Source organism: Aythya ferina (genome assembly GCF_964211825.1).
Source record: "Aythya ferina genome assembly, chromosome: Z".
NCBI classification, from domain to species: domain Eukaryota; kingdom Metazoa; phylum Chordata; class Aves; order Anseriformes; family Anatidae; genus Aythya; species Aythya ferina.
Genome location: NC_140299.1, coordinates 24,895,476 through 24,918,794, shown reverse-complemented (window position 1 = coordinate 24,918,794; position 23,319 = coordinate 24,895,476). Strand labels below are relative to the sequence as shown.

General features: G+C 43.7%; 1 protein-coding gene across 2 annotated transcripts in view; it reads right to left on the bottom strand.

Annotated features, from left to right (window-relative positions):
* Window positions 1-19,779, bottom strand: part of AP3B1 (adaptor related protein complex 3 subunit beta 1) — a 167,218-nt gene extending 147,439 nt beyond the window's left edge. The window contains exon 1 of one of the 2 annotated variants that reach the window (XM_084503559.1): window positions 19,543-19,779. In XM_084503559.1, the coding sequence (XP_084359685.1) occupies window positions 19,543-19,673 (131 nt within the window). In that variant the 5' untranslated portion in view covers window positions 19,674-19,779. The remainder of the gene's footprint in view (window positions 1-19,542) is intronic. The other variant, XM_084503558.1, reaches the window with a different exon arrangement.
* Window positions 19,780-23,319: the final 3,540 nt, after the last annotated feature.

Here is a 23,319-nt window from a genome sequence, read left to right as displayed (position 1 = left end):
TTATTATAATTATTTCCCTTTAATTAAATTATCCTTATCTCAACTCGTGAGTTGTTCTTTGCTTTACTTCTCCCCCTCCTCATCTAAAGGAGGGGGAGTGAGAGAGCGGTTGTGGGGTTTAGCTGCCCAGCACGGTAAAACCACCACAGTCCTTTTTGGCGCCCAACGTGGGGCTCGAAGGGTTGAGATAACAATAGAATTGATTAAACGCATACAACTAACACACTTGCTTGCTAGTAACCATGTTCCTTGCCCTGTTAATAATAATAGCTTTGTTCATATGTCATGCAATCCGTGTCATATTCTCCTTTCTCCTATATATCCGATCCGACACAGTGCTACAATCTGTGTTCACTGTTTTTAATTCGCTGTGCTGCCAAGCACTGACCTTGGTTTTAATCTGGAATTCAGGCTCTGCGCTGTTATCATTTGGGTCCCATGGAAACTATCTTTCAGAGAATATTCAGAACTACACTGCCTTTCTTTTCTCATCTGGACACCAGTTTATTAATAATATCAGGAATGGTACCTTTCCCTTCTTTCACAGTGGGCTAATTACAACAGTTTGGGAGTATTTTGAAGATTCATCTGTAACCCATGTATTGCTATTTCTAATTCTGAATGACAGGTTTCATTTTCTCTCTAAGATTAGTCGATTGTTTAGAAAACTTATTTGGGAATCTGTCCCGAAACAGTCTTGTGGTGAGTGGCACGGTGTGTGGGATGATGTTAGCAGATACCTGTCACGAGTGTCTCCTCCAATAGTTTTGAACTTCACCCCTGAGCAAGTGCTAAATCCTAAAAACTTGGTAGAATGTTTGAGAGTTGTATGTCCTGATCCTGATAATGCCGGAGAACAACAGCTTGCAGCATTGTGCTGGGTCCTGGTTTATTCCTATCAAACACTGTTTAACATCATCCAGCAATTTGAAGAGCGGGAGGAAGTCTCTGAATCTGATGACCAAGTAACACACACTGTGGCTGACCCAGAGGACCAACCAACTATGGTATCAGTCGCCCCCATAGTCAAGTCAAAACAATGGAAACGGAGGTCAGCTCGTTTAGTAAGGGAAGAAGGCTCTCCTAAGAAGGAGGGAGAAGGGGAATTGGCAGGCACCTCTAAAGCAGAGCCATCACAAAAACAGCAGGAAGATGAGACGGAAATCATAAAGGAATCAGAAATCACTCGATCCTTATCCCTGAGTGAGATGCGAGAAATACGAAAGGATTATGGTCGACGCCCAGGTGAACACATCCTCACTTGGCTGCTCCGATGCTGGGATGCTGGGGCCAGTAGCCTACAATTAGAAGGCAATGAAGCCAAGCAGCTGGGATCCCTCTCTAGAGAAAGGGTAATCGACAAAGTAATTGGGAAAGGATCACAGGCCCTCAGCCTCTGGAGACGACTCCTGGCAGCTATCAAAGAAAGATATCCCCATAAGGAAGATATTGTATATCACATAGGCAAGTTGACCACTGTGGATAAAGGTCTCCAACATCTGCAGGAATTAGCTGTGCGGGAGATGATTTATAGTGATTTGGACAATGCCCAGACACCTCAAGACCCCGATGAAGTCCAGTGCACAACATCCATGTGGCGTAAATTTGTGCGGAGTGCACCATCAGCACATGCCAGTACCCTGGCAGCAATTCACTGGGACGAGGGGATGGGACCAACAATGTATGATGTCTCCTGTCAGCTTCAAAAATATGAAGACAATCTCTCTGCTCCGCTACAGTCCTGTGTCTCAGCTGTGGAGAAACTGTCTAAAGGACTTGACAAGCTCGTGGAACAAGTATATTCCCCCTCATCTAGACAGAGTGATACTTCAGCCACTAAGAATCAGCATTCGCCTGCTCAAGAAAGAGAGTACCCAAGACGTACACCACGTGGCACCTTGTGGTTTTATCTGCGTGACCATGGGGAAGATATGAGGAAATGGGATGGTGTACCTACTTCAACCCTAGCTGCTCGGGTACGTGAACTGAAAGGAAATACAGCAGCAAGAAGAGGGGCTCCTAAGAGAAATGCTGCTCCAGTTTCTATTGGGCAGTACCCCAGAGGCAGTAGAAGAGCTGATGTTATTCTTGACCACGATGAAGGGACCTCTACCTCTCATTTGCCAGAATTTGTGCATTTGCAAGAATTAAGTGGCAGACGCTCCAGCCAGGACTAGAGGGGCGCTGCCTCTGGCCAGGTAGAGGAGAGAGATAACCGGATTTATTGGACTGTGTGGATCCGATGGCCTGGAACATCAGAACCACAGGAATACAAAGCTTTAGTGGACACTGGCGCACAATGTACCATAATGCCATCAGGCTACCAAGGGACAGAACTCACCTGTATCTCTGGAGTGACAGGGGGATCCCAACAACTATCTGTACTGGAAGCTGAAGTGAGTCTAACTGGGAATGAGTGGCAAAAGCATCCCATTGTGACTGGCCCAGAGGCTCCGTGCATCCTTGGCATAGACTATCTCAAGAGAGGGTACTTCAAGGATCCAAAAGGATACCGGTGGGCTTTTGGCATAGCTGCTTTGAGCACAGAGAAGATTAGGCAGCTGTCTACCCTGCCTGGCCTTTCAGAAGACCCTTCTGTTGTAGGATTGCTGAAGGTTGAAGAACAACAGGTACCAATTGCTACCACAACGGTGCACCGACGGCAATATCGCACCAACCGAGACTCCCTGATTCCCATCCATGAGTTGGTTCACCGACTGGAGAGTCAGGGAGTAATCAGCAAGACTTGCTCACCCTTTAATAGTCCCATATGGCCAGTACGAAAGTCTAATGGCGAGTGGAGGCTAACAGTGGACTATCGAGGCCTGAATGAAGTCACGCCACCACTGAGTGCTGCAGTGCCGGACATGCTGGAACTTCAGTACGAACTAGAGTCAAAGGCAGCCAAGTGGTATGCCACAATTGATATTGCTAATGCATTTTTCTCCATCCCTTTAGCAGCAGCATGCAGGCCGCAGTTTGCTTTCACTTGGAGGGGCATCCAATACACCTGGAATCGGCTGCCCCAGGGGTGGAAACACAGCCCTACCATTTGCCATGGACTGATCCAGTCTGCACTGGAGCAAGGGGGAGCTCCTGAGCACCTTCAGTACATTGACGACATCCTCGTGTGGGGCAACACAGCAGAAGAAGTTTTTGAGAAAGGGAAGAAAATAATCCAAATTCTCCTGAAAGCTGGTTTTGCCATTAAAAAGAGCAAGGTCAAGGGGCCTACACAGGAAATCCAGTTCTTGGGGGTAAAATGGCAGGATGGACGTCGCCATATTCCAATGGATGTGATCAGTAAAATAACAGCAATGTCTCCGCCAACTAGCAAAAAGGAAACGCAAGCTTTCCTAGGCCTCGTGGGATTCTGGAGAATGCATGTGCCAGGCTATAGTCAGCTTGTGAGTCCTCTATATCGAGTGACTCGAAAGAGAAACTATTTTGAGTAGGGTCCTGAGCAACAACAGGCATTTGAACAAATCAAACAAGAAATAGCTCGTGCAGTAGCCCTTGGGCCTGTCCGTACTGGACCAGCTGTGCAAAATATACTGTACACTGCAGCTGGAGAGCATGGGCTCACCTGGAGCCTTTGGCAGAAAACCCCAGAAGAAACTCGAGGTCGACCTCTGGGCTTCTGGAGTCGGGGCTATCGAGGATCAGAAGCCAATTACACCCCAACTGAAAAAGAAATACTCACAGCATATGAGGGTGTTCGAGCTGCTTCAGAAGTTGTGGGTACAGAGGCACAGCTCCTCTGGGCACCGCGGCTACCTGTGTTACATTGGATGTTCAAAGAGAAAATTCCCACTACACACCATGCAACTGATGCTACATGGAGTAAGTGGATAGCGTTAATTACACAGCGGGCTCGAATGGGAAAACCCAATCGCCCAGGAATCCTGGAAGAGATTATGGACTGGCCGGAAGGCAGAGATTTCGGAGTGCCAACAGAAGAGGTAACCCGTGCTGAAGAGGCACCACCATACAATGAGTTGCCAGAAGACAGAAAGCAGTATGCGTTGTTTACTGACGGATCCTGCCGTGTGGTAGGGAGCCATCGGAAATGGAAAGCTGCTGTGTGGAATCCCACACGACCAGTTGTGGAAGCCATGGAAGGGGAAGGTGAGTCGAGTCAGTATGCAGAAGTAAAAGCCATACAACTAGCCCTAGATATCGCCGAAAGAGAAAATTGGCCAGTATTGTATCTTTATACTGACTCACGGATGGTGGCAAATGCTCTGTGGGGGTGGCTGCAGCAATGGAAAGAGAGCAACTGGCAGCGCAGAGGTAAACCTATCTGGGCTGCTACCCTGTGGCAAGATATTGCTGCCCGGGTAGAAAACCTGGATGTTAAAGTACGTCATGTAGATGCCCACATGCCCAAGAGTCGCACTACTGAAGAACATCAGAACAACAAAGAAGTGGATCGAGCTTCGAAAATTGAAGTGGCTCAGGTGGACCTAGACTGGGAACATAAGGGTGAGCTGTTTGTAGCTCGATGGGCCCATGAAACATCAGGACATCTGGGGAGAGATGCCACTTACAGATGGGCTCGTGATCGAGGGGTGGATTTGACCATTGAGGCCATCACACAGGTTACCCATGAGTGTGAGACCTGTGCTGCAATCAAGAAAGCCTTGAAGTTAAAATCTCCCTGGAACAGGGGGAGATGGCTAGGGTTTCAATATGGTGAGGCCTGGCAAATTGACTATATCGGACCACTCCCAAAAAACCGCCAAGGCAAACGGTACATACTCACCATGGTAGAAGCAACTACTGGGTGGCTGGAAACATACCCTGTAAACCATGCCATGGCCCAAAACACTATCTTGGGCCTGGAAAGACAAGTATTGTGGCGTCATGGTACACCAGAGAGAATTGAGTCTGACAATGGGAGTCATTTCCGAAACAATCTTGTTACCTCCTGGGCAAAGAGGCATGGTATTGAGTGGGTGTACCACATCCCTTACCACCCACAAGCCTCTGGGAAGGTTGAGAGGTACAATGGACTGTTAAAGACTATGTTACGAGCATTGGGTGCTGGGACGTGGAAACAATGGGACACAAATCTACCAGAAGCCACTTGGCTAGTTAACAATAGGGGGTCTGACAGCCGTGCTGGTCCTGCCAAAACAAAACCCCTACACACTGTGAAAGGAGCTAAAGTTCCCGTAGTGCATATAGGAAGGTGGATGGGGAAGGCAGTGTGGGTTGCTCCTGCCTCGGGAAAAGGCAAACCCACTCGTAGGATTGTCTTCGCCCAAGGACCAGGGTATACCTGGTGGGTCATGCAAAAGAATGGGGATATCAAGTGTGTGCCTCAAGGAGATTTAACCTTGGGAGAAAACTAATCTATAATCTAAGTTATATGTTGTAGGAAGATGCTGTAGGATCAACGACAGGTCAACTTTGCAAGGAGCTGGGCAGTGCAACAAGGACTTGAGCTAAGCTGGTGCTGGTGTCCAGACATCCAACTCCGCCTGCCTTGAGTGGCCACTTTGGCAGATGAAGACCTAATCATCAACAGTTCTTATGAACATTTTCCAAGAAAGACCTATGGAATGAAAAGATACACCTGCCTATTAATCCTGTCCTGTTAAATCCTTGTCCTGTTAAAGGACAAGGAATAATGATGAGAATGCTTGTATGCTGAAGTATGGGGATCTGAGTGTGACACAAATGTTATGGAATAAGGGGTGGAGGTTGTACTGGGTCTGGCTGGGATGTTAACTTTCCCGGCAGCAGCCCATACAGTGCCGTACTCTGCACTTGTAGCTGGAACAGCAGTGTTATCACACCAGTGTTGTGTCTACTGCTGAGCAGCAGTGGCACAGCATTGGGCCTTTCTCTAACCCTCCTAGGGGGTGGGCAAAAAGTGAGGAGAGAAGCATCACCAGGGCAGCTGACCTAAACCAACCAAAGGGATATTCCATACCATGTGGTGTCACACTCAGCAATAAAAGATGAAAACAGGAAGAAGAGGGGAGGGGTGGGCTCTCGTTGGGAAACGTCGGTCCTCCTCTCGAACACCGGCTGCGTGCGTTGAGGCCCTGCTTCAAGGACGTGGTCAATCATCGCTTATTTGTGGGAAGTAGAGAGTAATTTCTTTCCTCTGCACTTCCATATAGCCTTCATTTATTTTGTTTGTTTGTTTTCCTCCCTTCTTTTTATTTTTCCTTTTCCCCTCCCTTTTCCCCTTTCCCTTTTTATTTCCCCTTAATTATAATAATTAAATAAAGACTACTATGAACTAAACAATTTAACTATTTCCCTTTAATTAAATTATCCTTATCTCAACCCGTGAGTTGTTCTTTGCTTTACTTCTCCCCCTCCTCATCTAAAGGAGGGGGAGTGAGAGAGCGGTTGTGGGGTTTAGCTGCCCAGCACGGTAAAACCACCACAGCTTCAACAATATTTTTATCTTCTGAATATTAAGACGACTTAAGGGAATTTGAATCAAGTAAAATCCCTAAAAAAAAAAAAAAAAAACTTCACACTGCCGTTTGTTTCTATACTCATTAATTCCCCTGAAGTGACAGTTCTTCAGTGCACAACATTAGACAAATAATGTCTTCATCACTTATAGGTCTACCTGCTAAAAACTCATGAAAGCGTAAGCAACTGTCCTGCTACATCAATACTTTTGCCACTCCCTACTAAAACTTTAAGGATGATTTTAGCCTACACTGTTACATACACGTTGTAGGTAACTGACATATAAACCATTACGTCATCAGCAAAACCAGGTTTAAAGTAGCCTAATCTGATAGCTATGGATGATACTGAGCTCTTCTAAGCAGGACAGTATTCAACCCAACAACAAGAGGTGCAAATAAAAAATCATGAAAAATTTACAGCCTGTGAGGTAGTTTTCTCTCCTGACAGTAAGGAGGGGTGAAAATGCTTTCTCTTGTGTTTTTCCCCCACTCAAGGAACAAAACAAACAAACAAAAAAAAAAAACAGGAATCTTACCCGTCTGACAACTGCTGCATCTAAGAATTTCAGTAAGGTTTCCCATAGTTATAATCAAACATCTTTACCTCCATAATACATCCCCACTGTCCTAAGAAACTGGATAGTTTTTAAAGAACTAGTATGTGAATTTAATTAGAAATGTTATACCCGTATACAACTTTAACAGTCTATGAAACACACTTATTATTTGTGCATCACCTGACAAAAAAAAAAAAGGCTGTAAGTCATTTTTTCAGTTAATTTTTTTCATTTATTCATTCAATAAACAACTTCAGTTTAAGCCATTTATTCAGTTTTCAATACTAGTGACCTAGTGGTTTCAATACTAGTGACCTAGTGGTTTCAATACTAGTGACCTAGTGGTTTCAATACTAGTGACCTAGTGGTTTCAATACTAGTGACCTAGTGGTTTCAATACTAGTGACCTAGTGGTTTCAATACTAGTGACCTAGTGGTTTCAATACTAGTGACCTAGTGGTTTCAATACTAGTGACCTAGTGGTTTCAATACTAGTGACCTAGTGGTTTCAATACTAGTGACCTAGTGGTTTCAATACTAGTGACCTAGTGGTTTCAATACTAGTGACCTAGTGGTTTCAATACTAGTGACCTAGTGGTTTCAATACTAGTGACCTAGTGGTTTCAATACTAGTGACCTAGTGGTTTCAATACTAGTGACCTAGTGGTTTCAATACTAGTGACCTAGTGGTTTCAATACTAGTGACCTAGTGGTTTCAATACTAGTGACCTAGTGGTTTCAATACTAGTGACCTAGTGGTTTCAATACTAGTGACCTAGTGGTTTCAATACTAGTGACCTAGTGGTTTCAATACTAGTGACCTAGTGGTTTCAATACTAGTGACCTAGTGGTTTCAATACTAGTGACCTAGTGGTTTCAATACTAGTGACCTAGTGGTTTCAATACTAGTGACCTAGTGGTTTCAATACTAGTGACCTAGTGGTTTCAATACTAGTGACCTAGTGGTTTCAATACTAGTGACCTAGTGGTTTCAATACTAGTGACCTAGTGGTTTCAATACTAGTGACCTAGTGGTTTCAATACTAGTGACCTAGTGGTTTCAATACTAGTGACCTAGTGGTTTCAATACTAGTGACCTAGTGGTTTCAATACTAGTGACCTAGTGGTTTCAATACTAGTGACCTAGTGGTTTCAATACTAGTGACCTAGTGGTTTCAATACTAGTGACCTAGTGGTTTCAATACTAGTGACCTAGTGGTTTCAATACTAGTGACCTAGTGGTTTCAATACTAGTGACCTAGTGGTTTCAATACTAGTGACCTAGTGGTTTCAATACTAGTGACCTAGTGGTTTCAATACTAGTGACCTAGTGGTTTCAATACTAGTGACCTAGTGGTTTCAATACTAGTGACCTAGTGGTTTCAATACTAGTGACCTAGTGGTTTCAATACTAGTGACCTAGTGGTTTCAATACTAGTGACCTAGTGGTTTCAATACTAGTGACCTAGTGGTTTCAATACTAGTGACCTAGTGGTTTCAATACTAGTGACCTAGTGGTTTCAATACTAGTGACCTAGTGGTTTCAATACTAGTGACCTAGTGGTTTCAATACTAGTGACCTAGTGGTTTCAATACTAGTGACCTAGTGGTTTCAATACTAGTGACCTAGTGGTTTCAATACTAGTGACCTAGTGGTTTCAATACTAGTGACCTAGTGGTTTCAATACTAGTGACCTAGTGGTTTCAATACTAGTGACCTAGTGGTTTCAATACTAGTGACCTAGTGGTTTCAATACTAGTGACCTAGTGGTTTCAATACTAGTGACCTAGTGGTTTCAATACTAGTGACCTAGTGGTTTCAATACTAGTGACCTAGTGGTTTCAATACTAGTGACCTAGTGGTTTCAATACTAGTGACCTAGTGGTTTCAATACTAGTGACCTAGTGGTTTCAATACTAGTGACCTAGTGGTTTCAATACTAGTGACCTAGTGGTTTCAATACTAGTGACCTAGTGGTTTCAATACTAGTGACCTAGTGGTTTCAATACTAGTGACCTAGTGGTTTCAATACTAGTGACCTAGTGGTTTCAATACTAGTGACCTAGTGGTTTCAATACTAGTGACCTAGTGGTTTCAATACTAGTGACCTAGTGGTTTCAATACTAGTGACCTAGTGGTTTCAATACTAGTGACCTAGTGGTTTCAATACTAGTGACCTAGTGGTTTCAATACTAGTGACCTAGTGGTTTCAATACTAGTGACCTAGTGGTTTCAATACTAGTGACCTAGTGGTTTCAATACTAGTGACCTAGTGGTTTCAATACTAGTGACCTAGTGGTTTCAATACTAGTGACCTAGTGGTTTCAATACTAGTGACCTAGTGGTTTCAATACTAGTGACCTAGTGGTTTCAATACTAGTGACCTAGTGGTTTCAATACTAGTGACCTAGTGACCTTTGTGATCTTTACTACCATGAAGTTCTACTCCTCGATATAAGTATTTGACCAAAGATTCAAAGAGAGCAGGTTAAGTAGAAGAAGAGGATTTCTAATTTTCTTCTAAGTCTTTACGTTTTGTGACTGTAGCCTTTGATCATTTGTATTCCCACCTCAAAGCACTGCTTTTTGTTTTGGTTTTGTCTTTGCAACATTTTTGGATGTAACAGGACTATAAATATGGAAGTGTCTATGATGGCTCTACAGGTTAGTACTCATCTTCTAGATGCTACTTTAAGAAAGAAATCAAGAAGTTCTTAATCTCATGATCACTCCATCCACTTGCATGTAAAAAAAAAAAAAAAAAAATCACCCCCACATGCCAAAATAAAAGCTCAGAAACCTAGAACTCAGCATTCAAGATAACATGCTGTTGAATTATATTAACAGCCTGGATCTTAAGCCAGAAGCTGAGCAACAGAGCAGGATGTGCTACTCAGCTGTAAAGGAACCTGACCATTATTCTCCATTTCAATTAACCACCAACAGCAACTAGAGAACAGCTAAAAAATAGGTCATATTCTTGTCAGATCACACCTGGTCGCAAAAACTGGCCTCTTGCCTAGATCAAAACTTGGATCTCAGTTTCTGCTGAACGACTCTATCCATCTCTACCAAAACAAACAAAAAAATGCCAAAAAGGGTAGGTATACATACATCGTTAAGATTTAAATCAGCTATGCCAGTGATAAATCTAGGCCTCTCCCTCCATTTCTGTCTTCTTATAGGAACTATTATAAAGCTCTAAGTGCAATACTTATTTCATCTGCAGCAAAATACTAAATCACAACCTGCAGCAAATAACTTGCCACTGCACCTACTTATTCCAAACAATTATTATTAAGAGAACGCTTAGTCACACTGTTAGGACATACTTTTTTTTACATCTCCTGTTCTCTTTTAGCAACACCATAATAAAAAACACATACATTGTTATTAATTGCAGCATTTCTAACAGTTACTGAAAGAAGTTACCCACAAACATTAAGGTTTTCCTCATAAAAAGCAGAAGTTTCATAAGTAGCAAAACCAGCACCTGAAGCCCAAATGACAAGAAAAAGACACCAATGATTCTTCATCCACAAAAATCTTTACTCACTGAGATTTACCAGCCTGTGTTTTTATGAAAAAAGAATTTAATTATGATTCTCCATTCCATATGCATGCCTCTATAATCCGGGATCTGTTTTATCACCTCTGAGTACAGGGCAAGGACTTTATTTGAAGAACTGATGGTCAGATACAGGCTCTTCATTTGCAATGAGAGCACTGGATTACCGCATAGGTAAAATACAAGAAATGCCAAACAAATCCACAGCACAGAAGGAAGCAAACTCCACTATTTTTGATCCCATGGAACCACATGTCACAGAATGAGAACAGAAATTACAGATGTCCCATTTAAAGAGTTTTAACAACGCATTTTGTGTTTTAAGTTCTACAACTACAACATGCTTTCACCTACACATCAACCACATTGGTCTTATATTCAATCTTTACGAAACTTCAGTCTGGATTACATGTTTTCAACCACAGTACACTGACTTTATTTTATTTTAACTGCAGCCTCATAACAAAATGTTTCAACATTAAGTTCAAAACACTATGAACGTTACCAGGTTTGAAACACAAAATCCATACTGACAGCACAAATTAACTATCTTTGGCACTTCTGTAGTAATGAAGGTCCTAGGGAAGATTTCATACACACACCAAAAATCGGCTTTTTATAGTTCACAGGAGCTGCAAAATTCTTAAAATAAATTGGCTTAATCGAGCATAAACTCTACAAATCTGAACTTAACACTTACAGAGAAATGCAAATTGATTTTGGAGCTGCTTACCATGTTTTCCATAAAATGGAAGCTAGAACAGCAGTAAATACATGTTGTGATTTGAGTTTATTTTGCTGTTGATTTGGATTCTTCCTCTAGCAGGAAATTAAGAAATCCACATTTCACTGTGAGCATTTTGTTCTATACCACAAACTGTTTGAATGACATCTTGTGGTGCTATTCGGTATTGCTATCTTCTTTCATTATAACACTATTTATATTTATTATTGTTAATTCGTAACACTACCTTGGAATTCAACTATTATTTAAAGGGAGAGAATTCATGTGTACTGTGATTTAGAGAGAAATGATGACATCAGATATCTCCTGTTTTCTTCTAAGCCACAACTAACTTATTTTTCAAACTGAGAAGCAAGCATACGGCTCAGAAAGTGAACTTTGTATTTTTAAAACGCAGACAAAGATGCATGGAAAAACAGGATAACTGCAATATCAGAGACACAGAGAAGAACAAGACAGGTTATAGTTAAACCACCAAGAAAATTAACTTGTGTAATGATTGCTTTGCCACCGCTCTCAAAGCACTTGCAATCTGGACAGCTTTGGTACAGTCTCCTCCTTCTCAGTAAGCGAATATACAGAAAAGCATGAAGTTAACACTGGATAAAGCATCTTTCCAGCTCACTTCTGTCAAACTACACTGGTACCTAACCTGTGCTTGAGCAACCCAGAGCATGAACATCTGAAAGTTTCTGCTGCCACGAACATCAATGTAAATAACCTACACTTCAAAATCTCTAACCAGACAGCAGTTAATATGACAAAGTAGTTTGAAAGATCTTCTGGAGAGGACTATGATTTAATCTAAAGTGATCTAAAGTGAGTAGTTAAAAGACCCTACTTCACCCAGTCACAAGAAAGGTTACTTCCTGTAGTCCTTTCAGATGATCAAGCAACACCACTATGTACAACCTCTTCTGATAGTGCCAACACCCCCAACACCACAGTAGTTTCTGAAGGAGAAAAATCATCCTTTGTGGCAGAGACCAGTTTCCTGAAGCCTGAAGAAGCGGCACCTAACCTGTTGACACTTAAACAGCTGTGTCCATTTACAGCCTGTCTTGAACAGGAGCGATCAGAATACACAGACATCTGCAGATCACTTAGAAGTATTGACAGATACAAAGGGATAAGAGAAAGAGGAGCAGTGCCAGCATTCCTGAAAATGATGAGGCTTCCTTTATACAAAAAAAGTGGTGCCATCTCTGCCAGAATCTACAAGTGTTAACACATTAATAGATACATGCTAACATTTCAGAAACACTGCTTAACAGCATTAAGATATACTGCCATTCATCCTCTACCAGAATGCCAGAAATATTTAAATGACAAAAGAATTCTGGTTTTCTCAATTTAAGAAAACTACTAGGAAGAAGAACGGACCAGGCAAAGATAATCCTCAGAAAAGCAGAGCTAAGAAAATTGGATTTTTTTTTTTTGCCAACCTTACATTGTAACAACATTACAAAAGACATTTTAATGCCATTCATAATGCAGATCATAGCAACTGTCTACAGCAAATATATGACATAAGCATAATAAACATACAGAAGCCACAGCGAAGACCCTAAACTAGCATCTTTCTGAAAAGATACAAAAGCTTCAAAAAAATTTTATGACTGCATTACAGAGAATCACAGCAAATCAACAGTTCATTGCTTCCATCCTCACATGTGCCAAGTGCATGGCAATAGGAAAACATTCACCATGCCTCACTTTCCATCAGATCTGTCCAGTTTCAACTCGAGAAGTGCTCTGCCATTTAATGCTCCTGTTCCTGTACTGCATTTAGATCCTGTTGTGGTACCAACTATGTGGATCAGATTTTATCTTGTAGAGTCATCGTTTTACCTAAACCATTCATCTTCACTGGCTTGTACATCCTACTGAAGCTGGCATACCACTATATGAGTGGGCAGAGTGCCATCCTAACAGATGGGGAAAGAAAGCAGACTTGCCAATGAGCTACAGTATGCATCAAGTTTGAATATTAGGGCCGGACTCTCCTCCAAGAATTTCATAAACGGCAGTCTATACAAGCTTTCCATGACTGGTTGAACAGGATATGCCAAGGCAAAACTAAATCAATTTAAGACTCCAAGAACATCTCTGGCAGCTGTTGAAAGCAAGTTTTTAGCTCTGATGAATTTGGAAAAGTCTTCTGCACAGAGAATTGGGGAATGAGTATCTTAATGAAATCACCACCTTAGATCAGCTCTCAGCAAAACAAGCTTGCAAATCTCAGCAGAAAAAAAATGTGTTTGCAGTCCTGCCGAGTTTCCTGATGAATAGCTCAACAGAATGCTTAAGCCAGATCTGCAGGAAAAACTCTAATAAATTACAAATGTATTTTGCTTGGCAGGAATATAGTTTAAAGATGCAAATCAGTAAAGTTGAAAATGCTTGTTATAAATTTTGCCATCTGTTTCAATAGTATACGTATCACTACCTGCTGATGTTAGTCATACAGTTCACCTGAAAGTTTTTTACATTTCATTTAGATACAGCAACAAATAATTCTATCATTGAATTCATAACATGCCCAAGAACCAGACATTACTATATTTTAGCATTACAAGAAACTTTCTTTTTTAAAAAGCAATTAATATACATGAGAGTCCTTCATCTTCCCAGAATTAACAGTAATAGCTGCAGCCTAGCACATGCAACTAATGTTTCTGTCTCTCTTTCTAGTTTTCCTTTAAAACTGAAAAGTAGTTAGACATTTCATGCCCCTACACAGAGCAATGGTAGGCAATGTAATCATAAAAATTGACCCCATTAACTTAAGTGATCTGCATGGAAATGCATCTGGATGAGAGGGGGGGGGACCATGGACACTGTCTTCCTGGACTCCGCGAAGAAATCTGACACTGTCCCCCGTAAGATCCTCCGAGGGAAGCTGCTGAAGCATGGGCTGGATGAGCAGTGTGGTGGATCAACACCTGGTTGAACAGCTGGGCCTCGAGGGTAGTGCTCGGTGGTGCAAAGTGGTTGGAGGCCAGAAATGAGCAGCGTACCCCAGGGGTCACCACTGGGTCCAGTCCTGTTTAACATCTTCAGTAATGAGCTGGACAGTGGGGTAGAGTGCGCCCTCAGTACATTTGTGGATGACATGAAGCCAGGGGGAGTAGCTGATTCTCCAGAAGGCTGTACTGCCATCCAGAGGGACCTCCACAGGCCGGAGAGGTGGGCTGACAAGAATCCCATGAAGTTCAACAAGTGCAGAGGGCTGCCTCCGGGGAGGAACCACCCCAGGCACCAGGACAGGCTGGGGGCCACCCATCTGGAGAGCAGCTCTGCAGGAACAGACCTGTGGTTGCTGGTGAGCACCAAGCTGAACGTGAGCCAGCGATGGGCCCCTGCTGCTAAGAAGGCTGACGGTATTGGCTGCATTAGGCAAAGTATCGCCAGCAGTCAGGCGAGGTGATCCTGCCCCTCTGCTCAGGGCTGCTGAGGCTGCACCCGGAGTGCTGTGTCCAGTTCTGGGCCCCTGGTACGAGACAGACCTGGACATACTGGAAAGGGTCCCACAGAGCACTACAAAAATGAAGAAGGGACTGGAACATGTCTCCTGTGAGGAGAGGCTGAGAGAGCTGGGACTGTTCAGCCTGGAGAAGAGGAGGTTCGTGTATGCAAATACCCGAAGGGTGGTGCAAAGAGGACGGAGCCGGGCTCTTTTCAGTGGTGTCCAGTGCCAGGACAAGGGGCAACGGGCACAAACCAGAACCACACAGTCACAGAATGGGCAGGGTTGGAAGGGACCTCTGAAGACCATCTGGTCCAACCCCCTTGCCGAGCAGGATCACCTAGAGCACACGGCACAGGATGGCATCCAGGCAGGTTTTGAATGTCTCCAGAAAAGGAGACTCCACAGCCTCTCTGGGCAACCTGTGCCAGTGCTCTGTCAACCTCACAGTACAGAAATGCCCTCTCATATTCAGCCAGAACCTCCTGTGCTTCAGTCTGTGCCCATTGCCTCTCATCCTGTCACGGGGCACAACTGAAAAGAGACTGGCTCCATCCTCTTGACACCCTCCCCTTGGATATTTATACACATTGATGAGGTCTCCCCTTAGTCTTCTTTTTTCCAGGCTAAACAGGCCCAGCTCTCTCAGCCTGTTCTCGTATGACAGGTGGTCCAGTTCTCTCATTTTCTTTGTAGCCCTCCTCTGGACTCGCTCCAGTAGCTCCACGTCCCTCTTGCACTGAGCAGCCCAGAGCTGGACACAGCACTCCAGGTGTGGCCTCACCAGGGCTAAGTAGAGGGGGAGGATCACCTCCTTTGACCTGCTGGCAACACTCTTTCGAATGCAGCCCAGGATCCCGTTGGCCTTCTTGTCCACAAGGGCACATTGCTGGCCCACGGTCAGCTTGCTGTCCACCAGGACTCCCAGGTCCCTCTCTGCAGAGCTGCTCTCCAGCAGGCCAGTCCTCAGCCTGTGCTGGTGCTTGGGGTTATTCCTCCCTAGATGCAGGACACTGCACTTGCCCTTGCTGAACTTCATGAGGTTCCTCTCGGCCCAACCCTCCAGCTTGTTGAGGTCCCTCTGAATGGCAGCACAGCCCTCTGGGGTATCAGCCACTCCTCTGAGCTTTGTGTCAGCAAACTTGCTGAGGGTGCACTCTGTCCCTTCATCCAGCTCATTGATGAACAAGGTGAACAACACTGGACCCAGTACTGACCTGTGGGGGACACCGCTAGCTACAAGCCTCCACCTAGATTCTGCAGCACTAAGCACAACCCTCTAAGCTCTGTCGTCTAGCCAATTGCCAATCCAACTCACCATCCACTCATCTATAAGAGGGCCCCTCGCTACAAGAAGGACATCGAGGTGCTTGAGCGGGTGCAGAGAAGGGCGACGAAGCTGGTGAGGGGCCTGGAGAACAAAAGTCCTACGAGGAGCGGCTGAGGGAGCTGGGCTTGTTCAGCCTGGAGAAGAGGAGGCTCAGGGGCGACCTTATCGCTCTTTATAGGTACCTCAAGGGAGGCTGTAGCGAGGTGGGGGTTGGCCTGTTCTCCCACGTGCCTGGTGACAGGACGAGGGGGAATGGGCTAAAGTTGAGCCAGGGGAGTTTTAGGTTAGATGTTAGGAAGAACTTCTTTACTGAAAGGGTTGTGAGGCATTGGAACAGGCTGCCCAGGGAAGTGGTGGAGTCACCATCCCTGGAAGTCTTCAAAAGACGTTTAGATGTAGAGCTTAGGGATATGGTTTAGTGGGGACTGCTAGCGTTAGGTCAGACGTTGGACTCGATGATCTTGAGGTCTCTTCCAACCTATAAATTCTGTGATTCTGTAATCTACGCCACACCTCCTAAGCTTACTTATGAGGATGTTGTGGGAGACAGTGTCAAAAGCCTTGCTGAAGTCAAGGCAAACAACAGCCACTGCTCTCCCTGATCTATCCAGCCAGTCATTCCATCATAAAAGGCTCTCAGATGGGTTAAGCATGATTTGCCCTTGGGGAATGCATGCTGACTGCTCATGATCACCTTCTTTTCCTCCACATGCTTGGAGCTGACCTCCAGGATGAGCTGCTCCATCACCTGTCCAGGGATGAAGGCAAGGCTGACTGGCCTGTAGTTTCCTGAGTCCTCCTTCTCATCCTTTTTGAAGACTGGCATTAACATCAGCTTTCTTCCAAACCTCAGGCACCTCCCCTGTTCTCCACAACCTTTCAGAGATGATGGAGAGTGACCTAGCAACAACACCAGCAAGCTCTCTCTGCAACCATGGGTGCACTCCATCAGGGCCCATGGATATGTGGATGTCAAGTTTGCTTAAATCATCTCTGACTCCATCCTCTTCAACCAAGGGAACGTCCTCCTTTCTCCAGACTTCCTCTGTTGTCTGCAGGGCCTGAGATTGCTGAGGGCTGATCTTAGCAGTAAAAATTGAAGCAAAAAATACGTTCAGCAACTCTGCCTTCTCTATGCTTTGTCACCAGGGCACCCTCCCCATTCAGCAGCAGGCCAACGTTTTCCCTAGTCTTCCTTTTTCTATTGATGTATTTGAAGAAGCCCTCGTTGTCCTTGACATTCCTTGCCAGAATGCAGGAGGTTCTCCCTGAACACCAGGTAGCATTTCTGTGCTGTGCAGGTGACAAAGCACTGGCAGAGGTGGCCCAGTTGTGGAGCCACCCTCCTTGTAGTTACTCAGAAGGCACCAGGACATGGTCCTGGGCAACCTGCTTCGTGTGTCCCTGCTTGAGCAGGGGTTGGACCAGATGGTTCCAGAGGTTCTTTCCATCCTTAACCATTCTGTAAAACTCTCTCTCCATGCTACAGATGTAATTTTCCCTAGTGGAATATCCTACTACTTCTATCCTTGAAAATGCAAGACACAGAAATACATCTTGCACTTCTCTGTGCACACACTAGGGAGGGATCAGATCTGACCAGTTTAAAGAACACAAACCAAGAAGACACCATGTCTTCAACACAGGTTACAGGCACTGTCCTGAGAAGGTTTCCATTTCAGCTCGAGTTATAAGAAATTTTGTTTGCTTCTCAGTAAGGAGTTTGGGACCTATTAGGAGAGCTGACTAGATGGCATACATGCTATACGCCTGATAAGTGACTACCTGCTTCTCTAACAATAATCCTCACTTGAAGTTCACTGCTAGAACATTGGCTTTTTCTTCCCACACAGATTTCATAAGCTATCCTGCAGTGTCCATTTCTCAAAACCTCTCACACAGATTAGGAGTTTACCACACAGGTTCAAGTGACGGCAAACTTCCTGTTTCAACAAGGACTTGTTTGTCAGCTGCAAAGACCACTGAGATCAAAAACTGCTTTCTTCTCAAGCCCCTTCTTCAGGGATCTTCTCTCCCCTTCTTTAAGTAAAGAAGCAAGCCTGGAACATAAATTAAAAAGACACACGCACATATCACGAGCTACTCAGCTACTCTGGTTCTTCCATATTCAGGAAGTCACACACAAACACATACACGCAAAGCCTCAGGACCCCAGAGCTGTATTTCTGCAACCACTGGATAGCCTCAGGTAGAATTACTTACTTTGGTTCCCACAGCTCCAGAAACATTGACAAATATACTCAGCCTGCAAAACAGTCTGAAATCTAGGATGAAATGAGTTTGTATATAGAATTACAGCCATGATCAAGGATCGGGGTATTCTCCTCTGTAGAAAAGTGTAAGAAGACCAATGGTTAAAAAATAAAGCACAAAGTTGTTTCCACAGAAAGGAACAACACAAGCAAGGCACAGGCAACATAAGTCAGATACAAACACAAGTCATTGGGGTATCTGTGTTAGCTAGGTCATTGAAAGTTTTAACTGGAACAGAATTAAAAAGCAGAAGATGTAGAGGAACAGCAGAGGCACAGAAGTATGAGTTGTACGGAAAACTGAGGAGGCCTACCAGCTGCTGTCTCATGGAGACAAGCATGAGAGTCACAGCAGCTTCACCTTGTTGTGATCTACTTCAGTGTGGCATAAAAATAAGCACATCAGTCGAGGTTTCTAAGCACAGATGTTCTCTTTGTGCAGAACAACCAAACTGAACAACAGGTGATTGATTTCCTAATGTACACGAGACCTTAGCTTATGGTCCTTTTTACTGGTCGCTCTAGGAATAGATTTCCAATTTGTTGTAGGATGCCATTCCAGCTTGGCAAGCCTCTTGATCCTTCCTAGATGCATTTTTTTGTCACTCCAAGTCACTTTTCCTTTAAGGAGATAAAGGTTTTCGGTGTCCGTGCACTTTAGACCGTTTCCTTTTTTTTTTTTTTTTTTTTTTTTTACCCCTCCTTCCCCCTGCCTATTTCCTCATTGTGACTCTGACTCCTGACCGCGTTAGCTCCCTCCCCTTTTACACCAGCCACCTCGTCACGGCCAACCACGTCCCCAGCTCCCGCAGACAAACTTCCGAGCGCTTCTCAAGACACACGGGAAGGCAAAACGAAACTAGCGCCAACGCGGCTGGCTAGCAAAACTGATAAAAAGCTTTCACTGCAAAAAAAAAAAAAAAAAAAAAAAAAAAATCCTCCCCCCCCCCCAAAAAAAAAAAAAACACCTCCACAGCCGCGGGCACACCCCAAACGCCGCCACACGAACTCCCCCGCGGCCCTCCCTCACCCCCATCCCATCCCCTCCCCGCCGCCCGGGCCCGGCCCGGAAGCGCGGCCCGGGGAGGCCCGGCCGCCCCTCAGCGCCCGGCCCCGCCGCCGGTCCCGTCCCGTCCCGCCCCGGCCCCTTCCTCACTTCTTGGTGTCGCTGCTGAAGAGCCCGAAGGCCGCGGGCACCGAAGGGGCCGTGGTGGGCGCCGCCTCCTGAGCCAGCTCGGGCGCCGCCTCGCCGGCCTGCTCGCCGTAGCCGTGCCCGTTACCGGACATGGCACCGCCGCCGCTCGCTGCCCGCTCCCACAAACTTAACGGCACGGAGCGGCGCGGAGCGGCACACACCCCCCACCCAGCACCGGGCACGGGGCGGGAGGGCCACGTGATGGGGGGGGACGGGACTCGGTCCGCCCCGCCCCGCCCCGCCCCGCCCCGCCCCTCCCGGTGCCGCCCGGTGCCGCCGTCGCCTCAGCAACGCGGCCCGGCCCGGCCCGGCCGTGAGGCGGCCGTTGTAACGGCTGTAACCGCCGCGCTGACCGGCCCCTGGCGTGCCTGGGCGGGGAGGAAAGATAAAAGATGTCCAAACACACACACAAAAAAAAAAGTCTAAAATTGTCCGAACACACCAGAAAATTCCAAAAGACGTCCAAGCATACCAAAAAAAGCGTCCAAAAGATGTCCAAACACAGACCTTAAGCTCCCTGTGGCCTCAGCTGGGCAGAGGCTGTTTTATTTTTGTGTAGCCCAAATACTGCCATGGCCCCTTCACGCAGCAAAAGCAACAGTTTGCTTACAGTAACCAATACTACAAATTAACCAGCTTGGTACTAGTTAGCATTACACACTGACTACGCTGCAGGTGTGCTCCCAGGTTGCTAAATATTCAACAAGTTAAAAGTTAAGTCCTATCAACTCCATCACGAGAAAGGTGGAAAGGAACGAGAAACAGTCCTGGAGGGTCTCATCTTATAGCAAAGTGGCACCAGTCCCTGTGTCACCAGCACTCACCCTTCCAAGGGTGGTGATGCAGCTGACATTCACAACAGCAACTTGCATGTACAAGCCCATAAAACATAAAGGAATGACTAGAAGTTGTACAAGAAAAGTTTATCTTAATTTCTTTTTACAATCTTATTTTACCATATACATCCTACACACACCAAAGTATCCTGTCCTCCTCCACACCTCTCACTGTTTGAGGAATAATCTGTGCTCATTAAAATGCCCTTCTATCCATCTATCTAAATTACGTTAGTAGAGTCCAGCCTTTTCATCCTGAGAACAAACTCATTTCCAAAAGGTTACAGTTCACAATCAATACCTTTTATCTTACAGAGGAAAAAAGAATGGTTTGTCATAACATTTTTCTGAAGCAGCTCTTCAAATTTCTTGTCTTTCAGCAACTTGTACGTTTCTCTTTGAAACTTGGTTATTGCCAAGCAAATAAACTTGAGAGGAGGCGTTACCAATACTTTATCTATTAAGAGAGTGGGACAGCAATAAGGTCAGTTGATCACTTCAGTTGCCTTCTGTGGGTGCCAACATTTCAGCTTCCCTTCAGGGTCTCTAATAGCCTTCTTCTTTGTAGTACAGTCTCTTTAATGCCAAGACTTGGAGAGTAAAAGGCCACTGGTGGCTCCCAGTCACAACACTAATATTCTTGACCAATATGCCTGTTGGTTCTCCAGATTACCAGTTTTCATACTACCCCTTCCAATTGCTCACAGGAACAGTCACATCAGTTTTCTTTCCTTGCAGATGCAGATATCTCATTGTAATTACCATAAACTCTCACAGCACCTGTTGATACCCTTTCAGTGATGTGACTTGAGGCAGACATCTCTCAATTTTACAAAGTCAGGTAGAATCCTAGGGCCTGACTTTTAAAGGATCAAAAACCAGAGTTGGCACTCGGAGGCAGATGCCAGTAGGAATCTGGCAACACCAGATGTAAAAAGGACAGTTACTCATCTCCTAAATGTTTAAGGTGCTGATTCTCTGAATTTGTACCAGCAGTGTTTTGAAATCTCTGACGCTGTTTTTCAAACCATGCATTATTTACACAGTGTAACAGCGAGAGCACTTGAACTTTGATCCCATACGTGGTTATGCATACATGGAAGGGGCCCTGGCTTACATCTTTTATTTGCATGTAAGGCACATGCAGAGTAGGAAAAGGTAACCTATATCAGGCCAAGTCCATAGTTTTTATGCTAGATCTATTCTTGTTCCTTTGAACACTGACTCTGCTTGTTCTCTAAAGCAGAGATTTTAAACTTCTTTGCTTCTTTGTATGAAGCTATATAAGCATATAGCTATATATATATAGCTGTATACACATATATATGCTATATGTGTATGTATATACACATATAGTATGTATAGCTATATATATAGATATATATAAAACTATGTGTATTTATTGACAGTGATAAGAAACACCTTAAGTAGAACAAACTAATTCTTCTCTTAATACTACATATGACATAAAAAGAAAGATTAGAGGAAGGATTAACAGGGGAAAAAAAAAAGAGAGAGAGAGAGAGAGAAAGAGGTTATTTATTTATTTATTATAAGAAATAATTGTAGATTATTTCATTTTGGGGAGTACAAACACATGGAAAAGCACACGAACAGGCTGCTGAGGTGGATGACCTCAGATAGCAACAGTGAAGCAGAGCTCATTAGAGCCTTGAAACTGAGAACAGAAAACAAATATTTTATGAAGATTTATTAAGTACATTTAAACAGTCGTATAAGGAGGGCTGGATACAAGCTCTTGTCAGTTCTTGCTATCTAGTTTTAGCCTGAAATACACCACACCACTTCCTTGAATAGCCTTCTACTTGCTATATTAACTCTTCATGATCACCCTGCAGGGACAATGTTTTTGCACATTGAATTTATACCTGTACAAAAGTATTTTAAAAATACTGGATTGTGAAACAGAAAATACCATTGAATCTAAATTAAATTCTCCATTTACATTCATTGATTACGGAATTCTACATCAGGTTTTTACACAGCATTAAAATATATATATATATATAAATTCATAGGACTTAAAACAGGAACCATAATGGGATATTGCTTCTTATTTTTAATTCATCATGTTTCTTTCTGAAATCATTTCACCATCATGATTCATTTCTGTATTATCATCTTTACAATTACTACACATAACATCTGGTAAAATGCAGTGTTTCTTAGTCTTCCGTTCATAGATGTAAACAGCTTTGTAGTATGTTATGTTTGGACACAGCTTTTAAAAATGATTGCACTGAGCAATAAGTTTCCAGGTTCTGTGGAAGGGAAGATGTATTTATATGGATAAATAAATATTCTTTTTCATCAAAACTTACATGCATATATGTGTATTTTATATATATACATACACATTTTTTGGGGAAAAAAAAATCTTCACATTATTCAACACAGTTAACTTTGTTCAGCTTTTGGAACCATTTACAGAAGATATTTTCCAGTGTTTTTTACCAAGTTAATTAAGTCCATTTGTGCTTTTAGTTGTACTGTATTGCCGTATGCTTACTTGAAGCCCTCTAGTGGATCATATTACTAGTGCTCTATTTGCCATAACAATGAATTGGGGAGATGCATTATTAAGGAAGTTCATTTTTAATTGAGTTCAAGCTCTATGTAACAGAAACTTTATGATAATAAATGCTTTGCTCCTATTTTCTATATTGCTTAAGGTTTCTGATACACCTAAAATGAGCTGTTATTCCAGATCCTACACACATCTATAAGAGTTTTTTGACTTTAAGTTATTTTTTACTAAATGTAGGAGATGAAAGATAAGTAATGATATTATACAAACTTCTGCATATTAAGCTTTTTCATTCTTTAATGATTTTTGAAATCTGATGTTAGTTTAAAATTAAACACCAAGAACTCATTCCTG